We start from the raw sequence: 27,583 nt of genomic DNA, 5'->3' as shown, positions 1-27,583 counted from the left end.
ATTATTATATAAAAAGAAGAGCACGGAGACACTATTCACGTAGACACAATTTATTATTAAGTCTACATTTAAAATTTATTATTAAGCCTACAATTTATTATTAAGTCTACATTTAAAATGACGAAATTACCCTTTAAAATTTTATAATTACATAAGTTGCCACTAGAAGTTATTACAAAATGCTACTCTGATTTAGCAAAGAAAAATTATGTGAAAATAATCACCCAAATTTTATGAAGAATTTGTTGAGCTAGCCTGAACAATTATTTTGTTTAGTATTGACTATTTTTTAGGTGACAAAATATGTATTGGATCAGGAATATTAGAAGTTTAGTTATAAAATAATCACCCAAATTTTATGAAGAATTTGTTGTAATTAGCCAATATCTTAATTTCTTTTAATATTTTACTCAGAGTTTCATTTTATTAAAAAAAAAAAATTACGTGATTGAAGTAAATTTAATTAACTAAAAATAGGATGGGCTAACTGACCTAATAATTATATTTTGGGGGATATTATAACATTGACTATTTTTTAATTAAATAATAGTTTAACTATAATTTCAATTGTCTCTCACAAATCTCCATTATTAATTTTTTTTTGTTTTACCTACGATATTCCCTTAGATTTCTCTAGACCAATAGATGTGTACTAAGAAAATGAACACTGCCTTATATTTAGGATTTTTTTTTTCAAATATTTAAGTGGCTCATTTTAGTCCAACACACACCACGAACAAAGAAGTATATCGTTTTCTAGTTCATTAAATCCTTCAGCTGAGAGCTATTTTCGTCTTAAATTATATTTATTGTTTTGCCCAACTCAAATATATTATTATTCCCCTGTCCCTTTTGTTACAACTAGTAATAAATATGTATAAATGGGTCCATGTTACCCTGAAAAAGGTTCTTGTGGTCTTTATTTGACATAAAGAGATAGAACTTGTTTTATAAATACTAAATAATGCCATACTCGATCGATCAATTCACAGGTCTCTTTTGCCATTTACCTTTTACTAATTTGTTGTAGAAGCTCCTTACTTGTTAAAATGTGATACATCACCAAGGCTTTTTTTTTTTTTTTTTTAAAGACTTATTACTTTTTTTTTATTTTATAAAGACTTATTACTTTCTATATGTACTCATTTTACGTTTGGAATTTGATGTGAAGAAAAATAAAATTTTGAAGGAACATGTGAGAGAATTATCAAATTTTATTATATTTTAAAAGGTCCATGAGTAAAATAACCAACTTAAATGTTTGATATCGTTAAATAGCCCGCGTTTGGTAAATCTTAAGTAAATAGCAATTTTTATGTATTTAGTATTTACAGACGTAAATTTTAGATAAATAATCATCTCCATATATTAGACCACGTCATTATTTACGACTATTTACTTAAGATTGATCAAATATTGACTATTTAGCAATATCAAACGTTTAAATTAGCTATTTTTCTAATTTTCTGTTATTTAAAATTCAATAAAACACACACTTTTCTTACTATTTCTTTCAAAATAATTTTTTTAAAATCCAAAAATACAAGAAAATGCAATTGATCCTCATTTGTGTACCTACCTTAAAAATTCATGTCTGTTTGTTTTTGTTTTTTTTTTTTGTGGAAGTCAAAATTCTATATTGTTGTGATAGTGACATTATCTAATAATAATTCTCATGAGGTCCATTTATTTTCGACCATTTCACCTATAATTTTTCTATATAGTACTCTTCACTTGTGTTTGTTTCAATGCACCACTGAAAGAAAAAGAGACCTTCGTATAAAATCTGTGAACAAGAAAACCAGTCCCTTTTTTTTTTTTTTTTGCCGAATCGCCATGGATAATTCAGACACTGTTCATAAGCCTCTTCTGTCGAGTCCAAGCCCTGTTGAAGATGATAAACACAACAAGACATCTTTTTTGGCGTCGCTGTCCAAACTTATTCTCAAATCTGTAATGTGGACTGTTTTTATTTTATGGGTTTCTGTGATGATAGTTTTTCCAGCAGAATTTAGCCATGAATTGCTCAAGAAATGGATAGGCTTGACAGAAGGGACTCTTTTCGGGATCACAGGTTTGCCTTATTTAAGGTTCAGTAAGAAAAAAAAAAAAGAATATTAAAAAAAACTATTTTTTATCTCTACGTAATGGTTTTTATATAAATGTATGTTTTTGTGTTCAAATATACAGGAAGTCTCTTCCTTCTGTTTTCAGCTCCTATTCTTTTGATTTCGTTACTTTCCGTTGCGTATCTGATTATCTCTGGAGAAGAGGAAAATTTCAGCGAGTAAGCAATATATTTATTTATAGCTTCGAATACGTATTGTTTTACTTTCCCAAATTAGTTTTCGAAATTTTTATATGATCATCAAAGTATTGGGAGAATAACTTAAAATTACCAGGAAGTGAGTTAGAGTGTGTTACAAGGGGAGGCTAATTCGAAAAGAATTATTTTATTAGAAATTTAAGTCAATTTTGTATTTTAGTATATATATTATATAATAGGGCTAAGTAGATTAAAGCTCATTTCTTAAAGAAAAATAGACACAAATTTTAAAAAATTAAATAGATGTCTAGGTTTTTTTATCAGCCAATGAGAAGTAAGTCTTCACAAGTGTTAACATAATAGTCTCGTCGCTAGTACCAAGTTTATTAAAAATGATGGTCTAAATAACGAGTTATCCATTTTCTTAGACGCGATGAGGGGAGAGTTTTGAGATTAATTTAATTTATTAAGACTTTGATTATTAACTTTCTTAAACGTTGAGAATTGGACTTGTATCCGAGTTATGTATAAGGAAAAAATATGAATTCAAGAGGGACACGTATCGATGAATATAACACGATATTTGTACCGCGGGACTAAATATTAGATAAATATAAATCACGAGGAGAGAAACTACTAACTTAATATGCTCTAATTATACAAAGTAGGAACGAGACTTTGCGTTATCCGAAATTTCGGCTATGGACTTTCCCTGTGATTGTGAACGGACCTTTTGGAGTCGTTTCTGCCGCGGAGTTTATCGCGATTCTCGTATTCGTTGTGTATATCATCTGGGCGATTTATGCGTATACCGTCAGGACAATCCACAAAATATCGGATGACTTGAGCTTCAACAACCAAAGGCAAGTTTGGTTTTTTTATTTGCTTAACTTACTCTAAATGAAATTAATTTACTCTATATATTTGTTTAATTTTTTTTTTAGTTATACGTTCTTAAAAGTTATGGGACTCCGGCTCGGCACAATCGGTATATGGTGCTTGGCGTTCTTGTTCCTCCCAATCGCGAGAGGCTCGGTTCTTCTTCAACTCATCGATATCCCTTTCGAACATGCCACAAAATATCATGTTTGGTTGGGACATCTAACAATGGTTGTTTTCACTTTCCATGGACTATGTTATGTGGTCGGATGGGCGATTAAAGGCCGTCTCTTGGAAGAGGTTAGTTCGAATTTTTTTATGATTAATCAATTGATGATGACAATATAAGCGAAAAAACGTGTAAGACAAGAGATTTTACTATGTCAAAATATACGTTACAATTCGAGAGAGTACAAAAGAGGGCTAAATAGCAAAAGGAGGTGAAATTTTTTTGGAAATTTTTCGTGAATATCTCATTTGAAGATGGTTATTTTCTGAATGTATGAAATTGTCAAATTTGTATATAATCTATAACTTTTTAATTTTTAGTTAACCGATATTTTTAAATTAAAAAATATGAATAAAAAATAAATAAAAAATACAAAATGACACTATAAACAGTATAAAAGTTGAGGTATTCTCAGAATACGAACGAGAATTGAGGTATCATCTGAAAACATTTTAGAAAAGAGCTATCTAAGGTAACTTCCACAAAACATTCTAGTGGGCCGGTTTTAATACTTTATTACAAGTTGTAAACATATATTTTCTTGATTTTTCTTGATGTTTACATTTTTTTTATAATTTTTTTTTTGTGCTCTATTTATTGTTTACAATTTCTTTTGTAAGAAAATTTTCCGTTTGGAAAAAAAAAATGCAATTTTGAAAAAAGTTTAAAATTGCGACTATTTTGTAAACGCACCCTAAAAACGTTATTTTTGCAATTTTCTAAATTAGATTTGTCGCACCATATAGGCTTTTCATCCCAACCAAACCCACCCGTCCGCGTCTCCAAAACTCTAACCGTTACTTGTGATGCAAGTTTCCCCTTCTTTCTTCTTTCTTTTTTCCCTCCTCTTTTCGCAAAGCCTATTTTGAAAGATGAGGTGTAATGATTTCAGTTATTGGAGTGGAAAGACATTGGTGTGGCCAACCTCGCCGGAGTTATCAGCCTCGCAGCCGGTTTGCTGATGTGGCTGACCTCTCTCCCTCCGGTCAGAAAGTCAAACTTCGAGCTGTTCTTCTACACTCATCAACTCTACGTTGTCTTTGTCGTCTTCTTGGCCTTGCACGTCGGAGATTTCATCTTCTGCTTCTGCGCCGGACCGATATTCCTCTTCATGCTCGATCGCTTTCTGAGATTTTGCCAATCGAGACGAACCGTCAAAATAGTCTCCGCAAAGTGCCTTCCTTGCGGAACCGTCGAACTCACCCTCTCAAAGCCCGCAAGTAAATAGTTTTTACTTTAATTGATCTCTCATTTATGTTCTTAATTACTTGATCACAATTTACGTTTTTTTCTTCTTCTTTTTCTTCTTCTGATTAGGCTTGCGATACAACGCGCTAAGCTTCGTGTTCCTTCAAATTCAAGAGCTGTCGTGGCTTCAGTGGCATCCATTCAGTGTTTCGTCGAGCCCGCTCGATGGAAAACATCACATGTCTATTCTCATCAAGGTTCTCGGAAAATGGACGGAAAATCTCCGAGCGAACATCTTGAACAATACCGAGGCCGTCCCTGAAGAAGAATTGCCTCTAAACCCTCATACTAAGCTTCTAACGGCTTCGGTCGAAGGGCCTTATGGCCACGAGTCACCGTACCACTTGATGTGCGCAAAAACAAACTCGACTCTTTATCATAAATTTTTATCTCTAGAAGTCATGAAGAGCCTGATTTTTTTTTATATTTAATTTTAGGTATGAAAACCTTGTTCTAGTAGCGGGTGGTATTGGGATATCGCCTTTCCTTGCCATCTTGAGTGACGTTCTCCACCGAGTCAGGGACGGGAAGCCTTGTTTGCCAAGAAACATATCGATCATTTGGGCTGTGAAAAAATCGTCGGAGCTTCCACTTCTTTCCACCGTCGACATGGAGTCAATATGCCCGTTTTTCTCCGACAAACTAAACGTCGAGTTTCACATCTACGTCACCCGCGAATCAGAACCTCCATTGGTACTTACTTGCACCACAAGAAACACTTTTTAAAGTCTTTTTTAACTACAAACGTAAAATCTCGATATTTCTGATACGCGTATAGGAAGAGGGAAATGTGGTGACCGGCCCAAAATGCGCATACGCTTTCTCTTCGTCAAAAGGGCATACTAAAACCATGTCGGGTCTGGTGGGAACGGGGCACAGAGTGTGGTCGGGGCTATACCTCGTGATCTCGACTTTCGGGTTCATAGCTTTGATGGGATTGTGTGAAGCGTTTTACATAATTCCTTACGGTATAAAACAATGGTGGTACAAGGGACTTATTCTCATTGCGTGTATGGCTTTGAGCATCCTCGTCTTTGGCGGCTCTTTGATCGGGTTATGGCATCTCTGGGAGACCAAGAAACACATCAAAGACGACATCAATTTCGACATTGACGAAACCCCGGCTCTTCATACGAAGAGTTCGATTGAGGGTCCCGCCATGAACCGTACTCGTCTCACCTACGGTGTGAGACCCGATTTCAAAGGTACAACAAAATCTCTGCAAGTAATTTGATCATGGACTAAAAAAACAAAAACAAAAATTGTTAATATCTCTATGTTGTGTGCAGTGGCAAAATGCTCCCCTGAACTTTCGAAAATTATAATATTTTACATCAATAATTTTTTTAATCAATTTATATATTTTTACCCCAAAATTATATGATTTTTTTAAAATGGGTCCATTATGTAAATAGCCACATTTACAGTTTGACATTGCTAAATAGTCAACATTTCGTAAATCTTAGGTAAATAACCACTTTCATATATTTACAGACGTAAATATTAGGTAAATAACCACTTCCGTTTATTAAGCCACGTCATCTTTATGGTTATTTACCTAAGATTTACGAAACGTTGGTTATTTAGTAATTACAAACGTTTTAGTTGGCTATTTATCTAATTTTTTATTTTAAAATTTGTCCTCCTTGAATTATTATTTTTTTTTTTTAAATATGACATCCTGACTGGAATTTCTGGCTCCGCCACTGTACATGTGTGTATGTTTTTATGGGTGCAGAGATTTTGGAGAGCCATGGAAAGCGGTGGGGTTGCGTGGACGTTGGGGTCATTGTGTGTGGTCCCCACACTCTTCAGACGAGTGTTGCCGGAGAAGTGAGGTCACACAACCTCAGAAGACACTCTCATCACCCCATTTTCCACTTCAACTCTCACAGCTTTGATCTCTAGCCTACTTTTTCAATCCCATTCTGTTCTCTCATCTACCACATATATATATATATATATATATATATATATATATATATATATATATATATATATATTTGTGAGGTGGTCTTGGCATTTATGGTTCAATTCTCAGCCTCGAGGATTTAGTCGGGTTTTGACCCAGACACCACTGCCAGTTACCACTGTTATGAAAAAATATGGATATATATATATATATATATATATATATATATATATATATAGATAGATGGATAGATATATGTGTGATTATATATATAACCCTAAGAGGTGGTATAATTGTAAAGGCGATTCGTGAGAACTCGAATGCGGCGAACGGGCCTATGTATATTACTTAAGTTAACTATCACCAATTGTGTGTGTGTGTATATATATGTATGTGTGTGTGTGTGTGTGTGTGTGTGTGTATATATATATATATATATAATTAATAGATACATATCTACTCACAGCTGTACATATCCGAACTCGAGGGCTTCTTCACTAATGAGTGAAATGTGGTCAATGGTAATTAGCTAAACCTATAACGAAGTCATGCAATATACCTTACAGCCTTTTATTTATTTTTATTTTTTCTTCTTATTATCCATTTATTCTAATGAGCGTTTATATTCCTATGAGACCCTTTTAACATATATACTTGCTCCTCAACATCATAAAAATACAGGGTATATTCACTATTTAAAAATAAAATTATGAATAAATAAATAAAGTGCGTAAAAAAAAAAGTACATGTCATGAATTGGTTTAAGCATGGGCATTATATTTACTATACACTATTACTATTGTATTCACCTGAAGGTTTTCTATATATATAAACCCTTTCCTACAAAGGAAGAGTCAGTCTCATTTTTTCTCACTTATTATCACACTTGATTATCTCTCTCTCTCTCTCTCTCTCCAATTATTTGTTCATGATATGGTGATATATGTTGACCTATTCAGTATTTTTAATGATATGGATAGATACCTCTAGCAAATTAATGGCCATGTATTTGTCACTTACCAACCTGCAGTTGATATTGATATGACATTTGTTATTACTTACCAAATAATCAAATTGCGAACTCAATTTTTTTCATCATACAATAAAAAAAATTGATTTTATAATAGAGAATTTACATCTCAAACATTCAATGATTATCGTATGTCAGTTGCGATAATCTGTTGATCATCATATTATACATACACACAATAGTATAGCCGAGTCACCAATAAAGAGCCTCCAATTACTTATTGCTAGACCATTCATATATATGACAACAAAACTCTCTACTTTAGTATAAGATTATGCAATATTACATGTTGCAGCATTGATTCACATCAAGCTAAGTGCATATCATAATGTATTCCTCACTATACTTCATCTAAGACTTTTTTTTTCGTGCTATTTACGTGCGCATTGCACCATCTAAAGAACAAAGATGAGACAATAAAAAAAGAGGCTTGCAATTTATGTTGAATTTGAAAACATCTCTATTTTTATATATCTTCAACCTCCCAAACTTGTATTTTCACCAGACAATTCACTAATTGTCCATTTGATGAACATATTTTCCGGTGGAGAAAGAAAACAAATGGAAACGGAAATTACATGGTATGTACCAACATTAGTACATCTTGATCCTTACACAAACCGGTGTGGAGAAGAAGTGCTAAGTGTTGTACATTTTCAATGCATATAAAATGTACTTCCTAATCCATTTAAAGCACAAAAAAGAGCGATTAAATCTTACGTACGAACAAATGGAAACGGAAATTACATGAAGTTATACAACTCGCCTAAAGCATGAAAGAACGATCTTTCGGTACTTCCAACAATAAAAATCCTCGAAAAAGAAAACGAACAAAGAAACAAGATGACCTCATAATGGAGTAGTCCTGAAGAAACAAATAATGAGGGATGTATTCCTATAAAACCATACAATGAAGAAATTTAAGATTTTGATTAGTTACGCTAGCACATGTATATGGTGAAATAAAAATGATGACATCGATGGTGCATTCTCTTATAGTTTGGGGCACGCGATATTATGGACAGAAAATTGTCAAACCAAGGTCATCGAATGTAAAATTAGACAGAAGTAGGGTAAATGGAAATATCCAATTCAAGTCGGATTAGGCTCGCTTAACAAGAGAAGGTTTTCGAGGTAAATATATGTGAGACTTGTTAGATGCACAAAGATATATTTGCGAAAGAAAAATATGTGAGACATGATACAAATGGATTTTTAAGCGCAAGGACACTTAATTTTTTTTTTTTTTAATGTTTTAGAGTAAAACTATAATGTTATAAGTTGAATATTTTATTTTCCGAGAAATACCAAAATTTTATAAAATCAGTTGAATAGGAACCATAATGTTAAAAAACGAGGTTAGGGACCAAAATATATATAAAAAAAAAAAAAAAAACGAGGTTAAGAACTAAAATGCTATCGCAAAAGATTAGCGTTTTTTTTTTCTTTCAAAAAATAGTATTTTATATATAGTGTCACTATATATTTTACTATAAAAAGGAGAGATTATCTCTTGTACCCTTTCGAAATTTAATCACTCAAAAACCTATTCTATTTATTGTATTCCATATAGATCTCTTTTTATAATTTTTTTCTTGTTTGAATGGCAATTAAACCAATAGCTCAATAGTCCAACATACTTTAAAAAAAGTCAAAGTTTTATTTTATTAAAAAAATAGCTCATCAGACCGAAGTAAATTAAATTAACATATTTTTAGTTAATTTAATTTACTTCGGCCTGGTGGACTATTTTCTTAATAAAATAAAATTTTGACTAAAATCTTAAAAGAAATTAAAGAATTGACTAGTTGCAACAAATTCTTCTAGAAAAAATGTCAAATTTTAATTCTTTTAATCAAAATTATACCAATTAAGACACTTGAAACGTTTAGATTTCAATTTAGTCGACGTTTGAATTTTTTTTTTAAAATAGCCAAAAAAGCTTACGTTGCATTTAATATGAAATGGTGGTTGTCTATATTAACCTTTATTACATAAATCGTGCAAAATTATTATATATCAAAAAATGAGTTAAATAGCCTAAAAAGTTTGAAATTGCTATATATCGTAAATATTAAGTAAATAGTCGTAAATATGACGTGACTTAATAAATAAAAGTGATTATTTATTTAATATTTAAATCTGTAAATATACGTAAGTGATTATTTACCTAAGATTTATGAAACGTTGATTATTTAGTAACGTCTAATCAGTGGCGGACCCACGTTGAAGGCCCAAGAGGCCTGCCCCCCCCCCCCCCCCCCCCCCCAAAAAAAATTCAGGCTTAAATTTTTTTTTTTTTTTTTTCCGGTCAAAATTCAGTTTTGGCCCCCCCCCGAGTCTGGATCCGCCATTGCGTCTAATATATATATATATATATATATATATGTCTCAAAATAAAATATCATAGGCTGTTTGTTTTATTCATACACCAGAGAGACATTACATGCACGCGCAGGCACGTACGTACGTGAGAGACAGCGGTATCGAAATTTGACATATTGAATGAATGGTGGCCACAAAACGGAAACATGTGGCTCAAAAGCAGCCATGGAAATGCAAAGGCCTCTCGAGAGTGAGACCCACAATACACTTGCACTGCCTCAATTTCAAACCAAGTGATCGCTTTTGATATTGGGCGATCCTTATCTCTCTCTCTCTCTCTCATATCATATCTCCTCCACAAACCAAACCCTCCTATACTCAACTCAACTATCCCCACTCATTCACTACACGCTTTTATAATTGCCTTTATTTCTCTCTTTTCTTTCTTTCTTTCTCTCTTTCTGAGATCTATGAAGATCCAGTGTGACGTGTGCGAGAGAGCTCCGGCGACGGTGATATGCTGCGCCGACGAGGCTGCTCTGTGCGCGAAGTGTGACGTGGAAGTCCACGCCGCCAATAAGCTCGCCAGCAAGCACCAGCGTCTCCTTCTCCACTCTCTCTCCTCCAAGCTCCCCAAATGCGATATCTGCCAGGTCACCACTCTCCATTTTCTTTTTCTTTCTTCTGTTTTTTTTTTCCACTCTCTTTTAAGCAAAATATGTATACATTATTACTTTTGAATTGAGCAAAGTTTTTTTTTTTTTCTTTTCTCCCAGGATAAGCGTGATGCGTTCATATTCATTTTACTATATTTTTCATTTTTTTTAAAAAAAGCCTGAGTTCATATATTTTGATCAATTATTATTATTATTATTTTACAGAACAATTAAACCTGCGTTCATATTCAATTCTTTCTCTTTCTCTTTTCATCAATTTATGCCCTTGATACTATTGATGTGTGTTTTTTTTTAATGCATGATAAGCCTGCGTTTATATATATTCATTTCTCTTTCTTTCTCTTTTCATCAATTTCTACTTTTTACATGAGAAATGTTCTTACATATAATTATTGATGCGTTTTTTTTTTTAATACATCATACATGATAAGCCTGCGTTCATATTGATCTCTTTTTCTCTCTCTTTTAGTCAATATATTTTTTACTTTTTACGTTGAGAAGAGTTCTTCTATATATATATATATATATATATATATATATATATATATATATATATATATATATATATTTATGAGCTCTCTTATCTAGTTATATAAAAATTCAAATTTTACCATATAATCAATCTTTGATAAATTTTAAATAAATAAGCACGAAATTTTTTATTAACAAAAAAAAAACATTAATAATTATACATATTCATTAATAGTTGCAAATAAGCATAAAAGGTCAAAATAATGTCGCGTCACCATAATAATGACTATTTAATTAAGATTTCTAAAAATTACTTATTTAGCAAATCTCGAAATTTTATTGGCTTAATTACTCAATTAATTGCATTTATATTATTATTGATGTGTGTGTGTGTGTGTTACTTTTTACAGGATAAGCCTGCGTTCATATTCTGCGTGGAAGATAGGGCTTTGTTCTGTGAGGATTGCGATGAGCCGATCCACGCGCCCAACACGCTCGCAGCTAATCACCAACGCCTTTTGGCCACCGGAATCCAAGTGGCTCTCACCGCCGCCGCCGCCGCCTCAGCTTGCTCCGGCGGACCTTCCGTGGACCCTCCCGCGTCCAAGCCGGCCCCGCCAAACCCTATCTCCGCCTCCGACACGTCATCGTGGTCCGTCGATGATCTTCTTCACTTCACAGATCAATTCGACTCCGCCTCCGACAAGGTAATCATTAAATTCTCTAACCCTATAGATGTCTTAAGCCACAAGAAATTTTTAAAAAAAATGAAATCTTTGATCAGTCTAAACCCTAGACCTATATTTTGAGATGCCTATATTTTGATGAGCCTTGGTTTCTGTTGTAGTATCTGATCTGTTCGATTAGAAATAGCTGATGATCTACAACCCTAAACCCTAATTTGAGATTCTGAGTTCAGGGCCGATCCAAACTCACCCAAATTCATTAAAGGCTCTAGGCGAAATATTCGATAATAGTAAAAATTTAAATATAAAAGAAAAAAATATAAAAATTTAAATATTTTGGGCATATATATAAAATATATTTAAAATTTTTGGGCCAGTCCAATCGGAGGCCTAAGGCACCGGTCTTACTCGCCTATAGTCAGGACCGGCTCATGAGGACCGGCTCTATCTGAGTTATATTTTGAGATGTCTTAAGCCACAAGAAAAGAAAAATAAATACTGAACTGTAGAGATTTTATATATCCCGGTTCAGTGTAAAATTAAAACCCTAAACCCTAATGACTTTCGAGATATCAATTGAGTTATGTATTTTTGAATACTTGTGTGTTAAACAGCATCAAAAGGAGGCACTAGATCAGCTGGGCGAGTTCGAATGGCTTGCTGACATGGGAATGATCGGAGATCACGTGCCTGAGACAGCCATGGCTGCCGCGGAAGTTCCTCAGCTTCAAGGGAATCATTTCACCTCCAACAGACCTCTCAAATCCGGAGCTCCGTTCAAGAAGCCGAGGATCGAATCGCCCGTCGACGAAGATGAATATTTCATCGTCCCCGATCTCGGCTGATCATTATCTTAACTAATCGATTAAGATCTGATCTCTCTACGGTTGATTATGTCTTGAATGAATCGATTGGTTTTTATCAATCATAGACGACTGGGTTAGGGTTAGGTATATATATATAGAGAGAACTATCTATATATACACATGTTGTTCTTGGACAAATTCATAACTAAGTACATATTCGTGTATGTGTGCTAAATATTATTTCAGTACTGATCTTTTTTTTTAATGAACAGAGAAAGTTACATCTACAAATACAATCACACAAAGCCACATAGTGCTCATGAAAAATTTGCACTTTTTTCACGATTTTTAAATTTGTTTTTTAAAATTTACCCAAAATATTTACAAATTAGCTCTTCTTCAAATTTTTTTCGCATATTAACTCCTAACTTAAATTCCTGGTTTCATCCCTAAATACAATAATGGTGTTTTCCATCCATCAAAAAGATCTTATCGTCAAATTTTTTTTATGTTCGAATTTTTATTTGAAGTAAAAGAGATCAGAAAGGTTTGACGCGAAGTTCAGTATTGTTGTTTCAGTGAAAAAAAGAAGAAAAAAAACGAGCAAATGCTATAGGGACTGAACACGACACGTGTACTTTGGGCCCACGTGCCTTAAATGAGGCCACGTGAGTCATTAATGATTCTGCCTAACGAAAACTATAGACGTACCTTTAATGTGTGGTCGGTTTGGCTAATGAATGCTTATTATGCAATGCATGGTTCAAAAGTCACGTTACTTTCGAGAGCAAATGCCATTTTCTTTTATGTGGAATTTCAAGACTGGTATATGGAGATATTTCTAGAGCTGAAAAAGGATTGGATTTTATTTTTTCCATTCAAGAATGTTTGTTTATCTAACGGAAGACTTCGATAAAAAAAAAAAAAGAAAAAAAAAGATGTCGATGAAAAAAAGATCCCAGTTGTTTGTCTGAAGTCTGAACAGGGTTTTGTCATAAATGTGATAAGTCACGCTCACTAGTACATGATTTTGAACTTTTTGTTAATTTAAGTGCACATAATTTACTTATTTGTTACCTATTTTATCTCTTTTTTTTGTCAAAATTATTTTTACGAACGAGAAACGTGTTTCAAATCTCGCTGCAAAATTGAGATTACGATACAATTGATTATTATCACATAGTATTCTAGTTTATCTTCACAAAATTGACTCATACATGAGCAAAATTTTTACCTCTTTCTTTCGTTTGATTAAATTCAGTGCTTATTCTACTAAAAACGTGGAATGGGTCTCTCCATAGATATTATTAGAATTATATTTACATAATTTTTGGACTGTTCTTTAAATATAGCTATTACATGGTCATGATCCACATCCACATGTGTATATTACCAATATCCATGGAGTTAAATATAAACCCAAGGCACTATTAATTCCAGTGTTGCATACCAATTATGTCAAAACAATCAGTAACTTTTAGTTCAATAGTAGGAGCATAATAGCGAATTTAAACAACGATTCTCTGATGACCATAACTTCAACACGGAGAACGACCAAAGGTCAGTGATGTATGTGCCTCGAATGACCGTTAAATACAATGTTATGTTAATTTGTATTTCGTGGGGCTAGCATATTTTCATTTTTCTTTATTTCATAGTAATGCATATATACTACCACATGTTTGATTCTTTTCTTGATGGGAAAAAAATTGTTTATTTTGACTTAGATCTTTGATTTGATTATGACTCGGAGATAGCCGTGGATCTCATAGCATATAACATCTTTTCTATTGGGTGACCTAGGATATTGCAATGAGAGCATAATGGGTGTTCTTTCTTTGAGAACTAATTGTCAATGGTTTCATTTTTTTTTAATTAAAATGGCCATGATATTCAAGGAATCAAGGAGAAAACCTTGTTAATTGGAGGGATTGGGTCCATGAGGAGTATCTAACCGCAAGTATTAAGTATTGGTTGACTTATCATTGTGTTCCATTAAAAAAACGTCATGACATACTCGTTGTTGAAGAAGGCTGTGAGCTCCTTAAAGTTGCCGCTAGAACACTTTCCACACGTGCAACTTGGTAAAAAAAATTATTGAGGTTTTATCATATAAACTTAATTTTTTGAAAGAGGTGGCCACCGAATTTTGATCTTGCGCCAAATTAGTGAGTTATCGCTGGAGTTGAAAGACACGAGGAGGACTATTAATGAGGACATCCCCTCAAATTTGAACTCCGACTGTTCATATCAACTATAGCTTTACTAGTACCTTTCTTGAAGAATTGTCCAAATTCTCACTTGCAGAATCCCAAAAAGAATATTCACAAGATTTCAGCACCCAAGAAACTAGGATGTTGTTGTTTCTCACGTAAGGCTACGATAGGTGAACATCACCGGGATGAGGCTTATAAATAGTTAAATACAACCGAGACTAGATATTAGATCATACTCAAAAATAACATGCATATATCTTTGTACTCACGCAATGAACCTCCCTCACATTAAGGTTAAAGTTAAAGTTAAAGCCTTTGATCCATTTATAAATAGTTAAATACCATGACTTTTGCTTACTTTTCTATGTGGGACATTTTCCATCCACTAATGTCATCTTGACAAACATTAAATTATGGGCCACACGGTTATAGTGAATTGAGATATAGCTCACCTTTCGTTAATTTCTTGTAAATAGCCGAGTTAACTTATTAACAGATTAGTAAAAGACTTATTTAATCCAGTTAAACATATAAAAAAGGTAGTTAATAGGCTGCCACGTATGTAAGTTGACTATTTACAAATTATTTACCAAAGATTGGCTAATTTACAATTCATATAGTTTATGTGGCTTACGTAGCCAATTTTTTTGTTAAATTATAATATTCACGCCAAATTGCAACACCCGACTCGCTCATGAACAGACAACTTTGAATACCCACTTCCAATTTTTTTTTTCTCATACCTAATGCACTCTTGGAAATTATCGATGGAATTTAAAGGGAAAGTGGACTGCGAGGAATACATGTTGAACAGTGGTCGCGCGTTGTCCTAAAAGAAGACAATATATCATATAATTAAGGCATTGGTTTGTTAGCAAAACATTGGATTAAATAAAAATAAACACTAAAGATCAGTTTGAAACCCAATAAATGTGGGAGAAAGTGAGAATTCGAAAGAAATGAAAATAGCAGAGAGAACACATGAGAAAATCAAAATTCTTTGTTATGTTTGGAAGCGATCAAAATCAAATTTCTCTATTGTTTTTCTAAATTCAAACAAAGGTAAATAAACACAACGAATTCTCATGTTTGCATATATTTGTAGTATATAGACAGATGATTGTATATTATTTATTGTCCTGTTTATTTTTTTTTTAAAACAAGAATACCGTTATATTGAAAACATGCAAAATCCGATTACATGAGTGGTGCTTCAAGAAAAACCCGAAACAAGCCCCAAAAAAAGAAACAAAGTAAAAAAGGGACACCCCAAAAGCAAACATCCTACGAGCCTATTTGAGGAAAAAAAAAAAAAAAAAAAAAAAAAAAAACTTCCTAGAGTTTGCAAAACAAAAAACCTACTCGCTGCTCCCTGTTCGCTGTTCCGAAGGAAAAACAAAACACCATACTAAAATCCACGAAAACCAAAAGCATCCTCCGAACCTCCTCTCAATCCAAGTGAAAAACTTCATAAAAATCCGGAACAAATCCTCATGAACTTCGGTTTCCGTAAGCTAAGTAGATAGACCATTTTCTGAAGATATCTTTTATCAATTTCGATCTTCTCCGCCTTTCCTTTTCGCCGATCGGGAGTAGACACCACCTATTCTACGCCACTTTGCTCTATCCCATTAGATTTTGGAGACTCGGCATCCCGAGAAAGAGCGGGAGGAAGAAGAAGGATTCTGGAATCTGGGATATCGTCTTCCTCGTTGCATGAGAATGCATCGTAATCGAAGAGAGCCGCCATGCCATCCAAAGCCTCGAGCGTATCAACATGAGCTGAAGCCGTCTCCAAAATCAGCCCTTGCCGAAGATCTGGGGGAGCTGAGAACTGAGCACATTCGTTGAAGTGAATAAGAGCGATATGGTCACTCGGAGCCTCACTCTTCAATCCCAAATCGTAGCCCTTTAGTATAAGAGAGTGATCGGGCTCATTAATGCCCAAAACCTCCGTTGCTTTGCCAACTCTGGAGTCATCAAAGATCCTCGAGCCGAGCGGAGTAACATGAACAACTGGAGAACAGCGAATACTTCCTTCTTCTACTAGAAGCTTCTTTTCTTTCGAACCCCAGATCTTTCGAGAACACCTCCTGCAAACACTTCATGCGAACCCCTGATCTTTCGAAGAAGAGTGGGGAACAAAAGACTTCTCGGGCTGAACTTCCTTCCCGATTCTTTTTTGGCCATGCACTGTCTCTACAAAACTGACTTCCTTATTGACTTCCTTGTTGGCCTTACAACGTTGAACCTTGTTATTGTAAGACAGATTTGCTGACCATCTTTTAAGAGTCGAACTCAGAATCCTCGCAAAACCTCTCCATCTGTTTCTCCGAGAGTCCTCCGGGATTAGAATCATCCTACCTTCTCCTTGGGCCACCTTCAAGAGCCTCAAATAAGAACCTCTCTTGTTGACCATAACATCAACAATTATAGAGAATCTGTTTCCGACATACCTCCTCCAAAATCTGACCTCCGAAACGAGTGCCAAACATTCTTCCACAATCCCGACCAACCAACAAGCAGCAACTCTACTCAGAGGCACACTGAAAGAGAAATTTCTTCTAACCTCCAAAAAATGAACGGTTCCGCCATCTCTTCTGAGAGACACCGAGAAACGCTTATCTTCTATCTCGTAGAAATCTACGTAAACATTGTCCCTTAGAACAACCATAATCACGCTTCCTGGTTAGGGCTGACAGAACGAAGAAAAACGGCGACGAAATGAAGCATCTTTCTGAACCGGAGAGAAAAAAAACTTCTTTTTTTTTTCCAAAAACTCTGTTCACAGAGAGACCAAAAGACGTGGACGAAGCAACGAAAGCCGAAAGAAATTGGAAAAAAAATCACGGAGGGCAGCACGTGGGGTACAAGCGCGCCGGAGACTCGGGCGCGTGGAGAGACTGGGACGGCGCGTGGGATCGGATCTAAGCCACGAATCGGCACAGATCAGATCGGAATTTATTTCCGGAAGGTCTACGGGGGTGATGAGAATAAAAATAGTTTTCTCCAATCATTTAGGGTGAGAATCGAAGAGAAAAAGTGAAAAAGAGGGTTTGGTGAAGGAGAGAGAAGAGAGAAAAAGAAGCGGGAATTTCGAGGGAAAAAAAAAAGTCACTCTTATTTGCTATGTTTTCCTTCATTATTTATTTTCTGAAAAAAAAATTGTATCTTGAATATGACAGGTGGAATTTTAATTGAGTGCTTATATCTAAAGCCAATATTTCCTCCAAATAATGAGCCTCCAATTGAGTGCTTCTTGTTGATTATCTCGTTCCTACTCTAAAGAAAACAGTTTGAAAAGGGTCATTAAGCCAATATATAATGAGCCTCCAAGTCATTAAGAAGACAGTTTGAAAAGGGTCAAATGTTCAAATCGCCATTTGCCAGGCATTAATAAAGAAAAAGCTTGAAGCTCAAGTAAAAAGCAATAAATGTATTCCCACGCAATGGTCAAACTACATAATAATTGACAAAGAATCTGCTAAAACCCAGGCTTGATACATATGATAGCACATTAAGCATATACCAAACAGTAAGCTTTTCAATATTACTGTAAACGATTCAAATCAAATAAGCTGTTCATATTTTGGAAGCATAATTGGTCACAAAAACCAGCAATAAATCCGAGGTGTAAAACATGACCTAAAGCAGAAAAACTGGGAGCGGCATGGAAATTGTTAAAAAAAAAAGAGGAACAAAAATTTCTAAAATTCCATAAGCCCCATTCAATAAAACCTAAACTATGAACACAGGAAGTAGTATAATTAACAATATTTTTTTTAAAATTATAAAATAAAGATAGGTCTAAAAGAGCCAATTGACGGTGATGTTGCCGAGCCATGTAAAAAGCGGGAACTGAGCCAAGGCGATGAAGAGCAAGAGATAGTGGTGGCGGCTCGAGTCGTAGCTCCTGACCTCAGCGAACAGAACTCTCTTCATGGTCTTGACCAAGAAGATTCCCATGCAGAGGCAGGTCCAAGGCATGAGGAAATAGTAGGCGTAGCCCCATAGGATGCGACCCACCACGGCCAAGCACAGCCCCGCGAAGCAGTACCCGCCGTAGGCTACGATGTCCAGCAGCGGAGCCTCTCCGCTCCCCAATGAGAGCAACGTCACTTTCAGCAGAGCCACTTGAAGAAACCACCCCACCAAACCCTTCACGAACAGCCAGTTCACCGCCTCTGGACTGAACCTGACAACGCAAAAAAATGAAAAAAAAAAGTTCTTTTTCAAACCCATCTTAAAACTAAGTTATACAAGGATATTATTGCAAAGGTTGTATAGTTTCGGATAAGATGAAGCATAATTGCTTCGTTCAAGGGCAATCGAACCCGGGGACTCATAAGGTCCTCAGAATCGGCCTTATGACTAGACCAACCCCGTGGGGTTTCGTTCTTTTTTTTTTCCCCCTGTTCTTTTGTCATTTAAGTTTTTTTTGTTTAATGCTAAAAACAAGTAATTCTATTTTATGAAGAAAAAAAATGAAAAAAAATAAGTTCTTTTTCAAACCCATCTTACCACTAAGTTACCACAATCATCCAGAGAGGAGATTGTATTTCTCATGATGATGATTGTGTGTGATTGTATTAATGGTGTTGCATTGTGATTGTGAAGATATTCTCTTATACTATTCTTTGTCCTTGATTTTCTTGTTTCATTGGTCAAATTGACTGTGTGTTGATTGTATTTGAATTTATAAATTCGGTTAGAAGAGGTTTGGATGTTCATAGTAAATTGAAGGGGCAAACTTAATATTAGAAGAGAACTAGAAAATCCAACGTTCTTTAACAATGCTTCTCAATAGAAATTGTACATCTTCATCGCATCTAAAGAAAAATAACCAGAGAGCCCTATTCCTTTTTACTCTTAGGTCTATTTTCCTGCAAAAATCAGCTCCCAAATATTCTCTTTTTCAATCTAACCTATGGTAGTTAGTATAGTTCAGTGCCTACTATACACAAACACAAAAAAACTCATTCTTTCAAACACCTATCCTTTCAAAAGCCAAGTTTTCCTACACCCCTTTTTCTCTCAACCTTTTTCCCCTTTCCCCTATTACTATACTTTTTGAGACAAAAACTCATCGCCCAAAAGGGGTAGGGATTTAGCTCTTAAAGTATAGGATTTATGAGGGATAAGAAAATGATTGGACCTAGCACCTAATAGGACGGTTGAGAAGACTATTTGTGTTTGCATAATAGTTCCAAGCAGGTATATAACATAACATTATCTAAATCTACTTTCTTTAAAACTCTTTGTACTTACTTTCCATGTAGACCCAGAGAGAGTCCAGCAAGAACAACATAGGTTCCAAAGGCCATAAACGGAATGTACAAGTCTGGTGCATTTATGTCATAGATTGGGGGTTTATACGAAAGTCTGCCTCCCACAGGCTCGGTTATTCGTGTCCAGTGACCCTAAAATGACAAATAAAGACGCACACAAAGCAAAGAAAGTGGTTGTAAGTATCAATGTGTAAAAAAAAAACTGCCAATCAGGTAAAACGAGGTACATATTATCGCTTACCCTGTGGAGGAACGGGAAAAGAACAACCTTCAGCTTGTTCCTCACATACTGGTCATTCACTTGGAAATAATATTGAGGATCAGAGAAATACCTGCTTATCTGTCAACAGCGTAGGACAAAAAAAAAACCGCGGTTATGATGTAGCAGACATTTTTATAACATGTGAAAAATCCTGAATAAAGAAAGATATTTAGAGTAGCTTTCCAAATTTACAAGACAGAAACATCGCTTGTGTAAAGGCAAAGAAATCTAAGTTCATACACGGCTCCGGAATATAAAATGTATCTTATGATATTCTTTCAGCTTTAAAATTAACAACAACAACAAAATCCATACATATCTTTCTGTTTCTAGCAGTACATCTGTTAAAACACAGAAAATATATAAATATTTTTTTTTAATTCCAAAGAAGAATAACCAGTATCCATTAGCACATAAATATAATACGAAAACAACATGAACAGGCAATTAGTATAGTCAGCATTGTACATTATTCAATTCAGTCGAACACAAACGTAAATTTCCCTTTTTCTTCAATTCTAGGAAGATTAAATAAGCAAACAGAACGGTGATTCTAATTTCAAGTAATATATTCTTATCTGCTTACATTGCTTTGCACGTATTCTGAGCTGGATCCTAGAATTTTCTCCCCATACGCACCCAAACCATTTCGGATAAGTCCCGAACCAGCACCATAGAAAGCATTCCCAAACGGACTAGGCTGTTGGCTTGCTGGTTGTCTTGGAACCCCAGGCTGGTTTCCGACGTTGCTATACATCTCTATAACGAGCAGCCAAAAAAAAAAAGTATGTTAGGTAATCCCATATGCAAATCCCATTGCTTAACGCTGAAAAACTCAAGATTTGATTGTACTGCAACTAACTACAAAATAGCCATTGATACGGAGACGAGCATGATTTTTCAGGGGTGCAAAAATTGTGTCTGTTTTGTTCACTTCATGTCTTAATCGATTAAACACGGCCCATTTTTTGTTCGCTTCATGTCTTAATCGACAAGAGAGTTTTACACAGATTCACACACGACTTAAATGGACATGTCAAATTCATCTCAACCAGAAAACTGTTTGCAACTCTTTTTATTGAACGAGTCATGTACCCATTTCAAAACGGTTCCAAAATAGATTCCGGAAAACTGTTCAATCTGATAGCAACGAGAAACCTAAAAACAAAAATTCAAAATGTCTATTAACCCTTAGAAAACTTACAACCCAACCCTAAATCCCACTAAATCACCTTAACCATCCAACTAAGTCGCAAAGAAAGAATTACCAAGCTTAAACACGAAGATTCAAGTAACTCAAGATTAAATTTCATACACCAGTACAACGCCAAAAGAAAACAAGTAAAAAAAAAACCATTACTTTTGTCATTCTGTCATTTATATATGAAACACCAAAATCATTCAAAACAACGCAACCTAAACACGCATCGAATACTATAATCAGACTCGTCCATCAAATTGTATAACCAATAGAATCTATCAAATTACCAAACCAAATCAATCACCTGGATTTATAAAACGATTAGATCAGTAAACGGAACCAGACTCGTCCTGCCTCACGAATCGGTCGAAGAGAGAGAGAGAGAGAGAGAACCGAAAAGCAAGGGAAAAGATACGATAACCGAGACCGGAATCGAAGCGCAACGCAGAGTTACAGTACGGAGATCGGACGAGTCGAGAGAAATGGAGAGGCGAAATGTAACTTGTGGTGAGAGACTTATCGAAGATCAAAGAGGATTCAAGATCGAAAACTGCAACGAGAGAAGAAAAAAAACTCGGATTAGAAGCCGGAAAATCGCAGACACGGAAACGAATATCGGAGAGGAAGAAATCGGCTAACCTTGGGTCGGAGATGCTGAGAAGAGAAAGAAAGTAGAGAGCAATTTTGCTTAAATATGACTTATTTCTTTTCCTATTTGTTTTTATTTTTTACTGAAATTTAGTGTTGATGTAAAAAAAAATTTAGAGAAACTATAGATGTATTAATTTACGATTGTGTGATAATTATACTCGAAGATTCCTTACCGGACTTCATCTCTTTCTCTTTTTCTATATATGCATTTATAAAATTAATTCTTCAAAAAAAATTATAAAATTAAAAAAATAAAACATTTCTGCCCCCTCTCTTCGGAAGCTCTTCTAGGCGGCTGTTTAAAAGTGGGCAAAATAATTAACCAATTAAACTTTTAACCATTTTGAACGGGTAAATATTAAATATTAACCATTTAAAATTATTAAGAATTTGACCGTACTTTTTAAAGCGGTTAACCAATTAATCATTACTTTCAATATTTATTTTTGGTCGGTTAATCGTAATAATCAATTAAAATTAATCGTTTAATTGATTTTGACTAAAAATAACGGTTAAATTGTTGATCAATCGATCGGTTTATTTTAACCAATCATAATGCTCACTTCTAGCCACAACTTCAGTCTTGGGAAAGAAAGAATAAAGGTAAGAGTCACTACTACAAATGTTGGATTATACAACCCACTGTCTCGAAATGATTATATCACATGATTTATGCGACTAATGTTAATATGTCAACGATGTGAGGGCAAAAAGGGTCGCATCAGCGTGCAATGAAGGTCATTGTCGATAGATTTGGCGTAAGTCTCCGACAATTGTATTGTTGTGTGGGTTGTAGTTGCATGTGGTGTTGTGTGTGTTGGTGTCGTTAATTATATGGTGTGGTCTCTGTAGGCAGTAGTAAGACAGAGATATCGTCGTTGCCTATAGAAATTGAAAAATCATCTTCTTCGAGATTAACAAATCACATTTGTTTGGATCTCATTATCACTTATTTCATTGTCGATATAGCTAATTTAGCGCTCGAATTTTAATGTATCTTTTGTTCTTCTTTGTGTCGAAAGCCTGCATAGTGTTAGCTTTTCTATTTAATCTAAGCATGTGTTGTACCTTATGTTAATGTATTATATACTTGTGTCGGTCAATATTTTACCTTATTCTAATGAAATACTATAATGCAATTTTCAAAACAATTTTTTGGTTATTCAATTAATAGATACACTTTGATTAAGATAAAATCTCCTCTTTAAGGATCAATTTATGTAAAACTAGAGTCCAACCCAAAAGTCGATAGACAACACGAACAACTGACATCTAGCAAACAAAGTGCCCGGAGCACTTCAAGAGCGACGTAGGAGATGATGAACGAGATTTCTCTGACCTAGAAGAGAGTGCATTAAATCTCACCCAACGTAAGACATATCCTAGACAACATGGTAAAACCATTTTATGACAAGCTCGTGGATAAGGTGTTCCCACTTTAGCTGCCTATATTTTTTGACAAGCTCGTGAATGACACTTTTATCCTCTATATTATGGCAGTTGTATCATTTCAGTCCATGAACTTTTAAATCTATTTTACTGATGCTTTAATTTTATTTTTAAAATCTTTCATCCTTCCGTCAAATTTTCCGTGATACTATTAGTTAAATTTGAATGCTTAAAAAGGGAAATTATTGAAACCTTATCTTCTCCGTCTTATCCTATTTGTATCAATACTTCTTCGACGTTACATGGACGCAACCAAAAGAAATAAAAAAAATCTTACAATAATTTTCGAAGGCTATGAGAATTGGCACGATTATTTCCGAGGGGTTTTTAAAAAAAAAAACACGAAAAATCTATTAATTCATTCATCATATTAAACCAAATTGATTTGTTGAAAGTAATAGACTCTCGAGCAAGCTTGTGGGCCGCCTCATTAATCTCGTCGCAAAGAACCGCATGCCTCTCATGTAATAGCTTTTGGATGGATTTTGAAGACGACATATCAATTCTCGCCGGAGGACAGTTGCACTTAAATCACCTTTCGCCGTTAAAATACCTTATTAGCCAATAGGATTCGTTGTCACTAATTAATTCAACCCTAGACACTCGGCAATATGTCTTTAGAATATTAGTTATAATTATTTGACGTATAAAATGTAGATCAGACCTAGGATTTCTATAATGTGTCATATAATAAATCACAGATTATGAACATAATTTTATGTTAGTTAGGATTGATGATATCTCGCTTAAATATTTCAAATATAAGATACAAAATACACACTATTTTTATTTTTGAAATGAGTAAATATTTCTGAAGATATGGTCACGTAAAAGGTGTCACTATTCAAATCTAAATCGAATTAACAAAACGATAGGTATAAAATATCCATAATTTATTAATTAGAATACATGTTTTATTGATAAAAACAAACCATCGTAACACAATTCGTATAATATATTCAGTTACGAAACCAATGCGTAATAATATAAACCAATGCCATACGTATTTTAATCAATATATTCAATTTCGTATACTCGTATAAATATATATCGAATCATATAATATATAAACCAATTCGTAAAACAAACCTATCTTCTAAGCTCTCGACTCTATAAATACAGACCCAAACTCCACTATTCTCTCTCTCCCTCTCTCACTCTCTCTCTCTCTCTCATCTAATTATTATTCAATGGCTTCTAATGGAGTTCCTTCGACTGGCAAGAGCCTGATCGTGAGCTTCGGCGAGATGCTCATCGACTTCGTCCCGACGGTTTCGGGAGTTTCTCTGGCGGAGGCGCCGGGATTCCTCAAAGCTCCCGGCGGCGCTCCGGCGAACGTGGCGATCGCGGTCGCCAGGCTCGGAGGAAAAGCGGCGTTCGTCGGAAAGCTCGGAGACGACGAGTTCGGCAACATGCTCGCCGGAATCCTGACGGAGAACGGCGTCTCCGCCGAGGGAGTCAACTTCGACCAGGGAGCCAGAACCGCCTTGGCCTTCGTGACTCTCAAGCACGACGGCGAGCGAGAGTTTATGTTCTACCGGAACCCTAGCGCCGATATGCTCCTCCGTCCTGACGAGCTCAACCTTGACCTCATCAAATCGGTTAGTTCCTCTTTTATTATTATTATATCTTCTAATTATGATTATCTGCGAAGATATTTGATTTGTGATTAGTTGGGGATATCAATGAAAGTCTGTTGATCTTTAATATTATAATTTTTTTTTAAAACGATCCATGTTCTTTGCATATACTCTCACTCGCGCGACTGGCTGGTTTTTTTTTTTTTTTTTTTTTTGATCGTCCAATTAGACTGATATATTTGATTTGTGATTAGTTTGGCGTTTCATATAATTTTTGATATGTTGATTCACTTTGGATATCTAGATACCCGCAGTCATCAATTGGAATTACACATATGATTTAAGAATTTATTAATTGGTTTGGTATGGTGTGTGAGTCACTCTTTTATTTATTTATTTATTTGTTAAAACATTATTGGATCACTATCAACAATGGTCGAAAGAAATTATAGGAAAAGAACAAACTCCGCTCGTCGAATTTAATGAAACATAGGCTTTTTAATGCAAGTTGAATATAATTAAGGCTTTTTCTAGGTAAACATTTAATTAGGCCATTGAAATTAAATAGTTATTGCGATATAATCTAATTGATAATTTCACACCACTTCTAAAATAAATAAATAAAAAAATCAAATAGTTGTTGATTCACGCATTCAAACATCACGAATTACGCACGTACACTCTATTTTTTGAATTTAATTAATTTTGTGGACGGATTATTGGCAGGCTAAGGTGTTTCACTTCGGGTCCATAAGCTTGATCGTGGAGCCGTGTCGCTCGGCTCACATGGCGGCCATGGCCGCGGCCAAGGAAGCCGGGGCTCTTCTCTCGTACGACCCGAACCTGAGGCTTCCTCTGTGGCCGTCCCCAGAGGAAGCGAGGGAACAAATCATGAGCATCTGGGACAAAGCTGATGTCATCAAGGTCAGCGATGTCGAGCTCGAGTTTCTCACCAACTCAGACAAGATCGACGACGAGTCCGCTCTCTCCCTCTGGCACGACAACCTCAAGCTCCTCCTCGTCACCCTCGGCGAGCACGGCTGCCGATACTACACCAAGGTATATCATCTAAATCAGGGACGGAGCCTCCATTTTTTTTTTTTTTTTTACATTTTTGGTCATTTTTAAAATGTTTTACATTTTTTACCATAAAAATTTACACTTTTGACCCATTTTTACCGTGAATTTTTTTTAATTAGCCCCCTTAAATTATTATTATTTTTTTTTTTTCAAATAAGCCCTCCTTATTGAGCTTTTCTGACTCCGTCCCTGATCTAAACATCTTCAATTTAATTAATTAAGTCACATGAAATTTGTCAATATTTAATGAATTAATGTAAAAATTCGTTGCAGAATTTCCACGGATCGGTAGATGCTTTCCACGTCAACGCGGTTGACACCACTGGCGCTGGTGACTCCTTTATCGGTGCTCTCCTCAGCAAAATTGTTGATGACCAATCCATCATTGAGGTTTGTTATTAATGACACTCATTTTTTTTACGTGTACTAGATTAAATTATGTTGAATTTAATTGATTTGTGTGTTTGAATGTATTTATTTTGTAGAATGAGGAACGGTTAAGGCATGTCCTGAAATTCTCGAACGCTTGTGGAGCCATCACAACCACTAAGAAGGGAGCTATTCCGGCCCTTCCCACCGAGGAAGATGTCCTCAACCTTATGAACAAAAGTTCATAATTGGCCATTTTTTTTTCTTTCAAGTTAAACTTTGTTATTTGTGCCGGTTTATTCTTTCATTCTTTATTTTTTTTATTTTTGAAGACTTCTTGTTTTAGGTTCCGGGAGGAAGTAATTTATTTTATATATTTGAATAATTAAGAATATTCGTATGTTTTTGAAACAATATGGTTTAAGTATTAATCAATAATTTCCACATTTGCACTATTAACAATATAATATAAATTGACATTAAGAAAAATAATAGATTGCAGCGTTCGAAATTGAACAAAATCGAAATCTTGTTATGTTCATGATGTGAAATCTTGTTATGTTCATCAAATATCCATCGTACCACAATTCTGTACTACTTGTATTACTCATGAATTACTATTTTCGGTATCATTTCGATACTATTCACCCAATTTTATTTAAATAAACACAGTCGGAAAAAACTCGAACAGAGTGTTATGATCGTTAGAAATTCTAATTTAGTACCGAAATTCCAAGAAAGCCAGAAACTAGTATGGCCAGAATTTTGCATGCGCATATAATTTCCTCTTTCATCAAGTTTTAATATAAATGTGTTTCACACCATTAAATAAAGAATAATGAATAACGTGATATTAATTAAATTGCATAATTTTATACGTCAGCTATAAACAAAATACACGTAATACACGTACAAGTACATACAATCTCAAAAAAATTACACTAATGAGAAACGACAT

General features: G+C 34.7%; 4 protein-coding genes across 5 annotated transcripts; 3 read left to right on the top strand and 1 right to left on the bottom strand.

Annotated features, from left to right (window-relative positions):
- The first annotated feature begins 1,742 nt into the window (after positions 1 to 1,742).
- LOC149394441 (ferric reduction oxidase 6-like) lies at positions 1,743 to 7,137 on the top strand. The gene is made up of 9 exons (XM_089617692.1): positions 1,743 to 2,074; positions 2,191 to 2,287; positions 2,935 to 3,129; positions 3,211 to 3,445; positions 4,267 to 4,594; positions 4,692 to 4,971; positions 5,060 to 5,315; positions 5,401 to 5,827; positions 6,361 to 7,137. Exons 1-9 carry the CDS (start codon positions 1,837 to 1,839, stop codon positions 6,528 to 6,530), a joined length of 2,226 nt encoding a protein of 741 aa, XP_089473818.1. The 5' UTR covers positions 1,743 to 1,836; the 3' UTR covers positions 6,531 to 7,137.
- A 3,106-nt stretch (positions 7,138 to 10,243) lies between these two features.
- Positions 10,244 to 12,820, top strand: LOC149394440 (B-box zinc finger protein 25-like). Its single transcript, XM_089617624.1, has 3 exons — positions 10,244 to 10,542; positions 11,448 to 11,744; positions 12,338 to 12,820. The coding sequence occupies exons 1-3, from the start codon at positions 10,360 to 10,362 to the stop codon at positions 12,566 to 12,568; spliced, it is 711 nt and encodes a 236-aa protein (XP_089473750.1). The 5' UTR covers positions 10,244 to 10,359; the 3' UTR covers positions 12,569 to 12,820.
- Positions 12,821 to 18,314: 5,494 nt separating this feature from the next.
- On the bottom strand, positions 18,315 to 22,212 carry LOC149394439 (uncharacterized). The gene is made up of 6 exons (XM_089616893.1): positions 22,136 to 22,212; positions 21,801 to 22,046; positions 20,882 to 21,054; positions 20,275 to 20,373; positions 20,014 to 20,165; positions 18,315 to 18,940 (listed from the first exon to the last, which is right to left on the bottom strand). Exons 3-6 carry the CDS (start codon positions 21,050 to 21,052, stop codon positions 18,553 to 18,555), a joined length of 810 nt encoding a protein of 269 aa, XP_089473019.1. The 5' UTR covers positions 21,053 to 21,054; positions 21,801 to 22,046; positions 22,136 to 22,212; the 3' UTR covers positions 18,315 to 18,552.
- LOC149394438 (pfkB-like carbohydrate kinase family protein) lies at positions 18,818 to 26,873 on the top strand. Of its 2 annotated transcripts, XM_089616891.1 has the most exons (5): positions 18,818 to 18,840; positions 24,822 to 25,197; positions 25,903 to 26,235; positions 26,530 to 26,646; positions 26,742 to 26,873. In XM_089616891.1, the coding sequence occupies exons 1-5, from the start codon at positions 18,818 to 18,820 to the stop codon at positions 26,871 to 26,873; spliced, it is 981 nt and encodes a 326-aa protein (XP_089473017.1). The 2 variants fall into 2 exon arrangements, with proteins under 2 accessions (XP_089473017.1, XP_089473018.1); XM_089616892.1 differs by lacking the exon at positions 18,818 to 18,840 and having other exon boundaries at positions 24,772 to 25,197.
- The last annotated feature ends 710 nt before the right edge of the window (positions 26,874 to 27,583 follow it).

The sequence above is a fragment of the Urtica dioica genome, chromosome 6 (assembly GCF_054948205.1).
Source record: "Urtica dioica subsp. dioica isolate 48M chromosome 6, U.dioica_male_clone48M_v1_H2, whole genome shotgun sequence".
NCBI lineage: Eukaryota > Viridiplantae > Streptophyta > Magnoliopsida > Rosales > Urticaceae > Urtica > Urtica dioica.
Note: the sequence above shows the minus strand (reverse complement) of the source record. Positions and strands in the feature narration are given on the sequence as shown.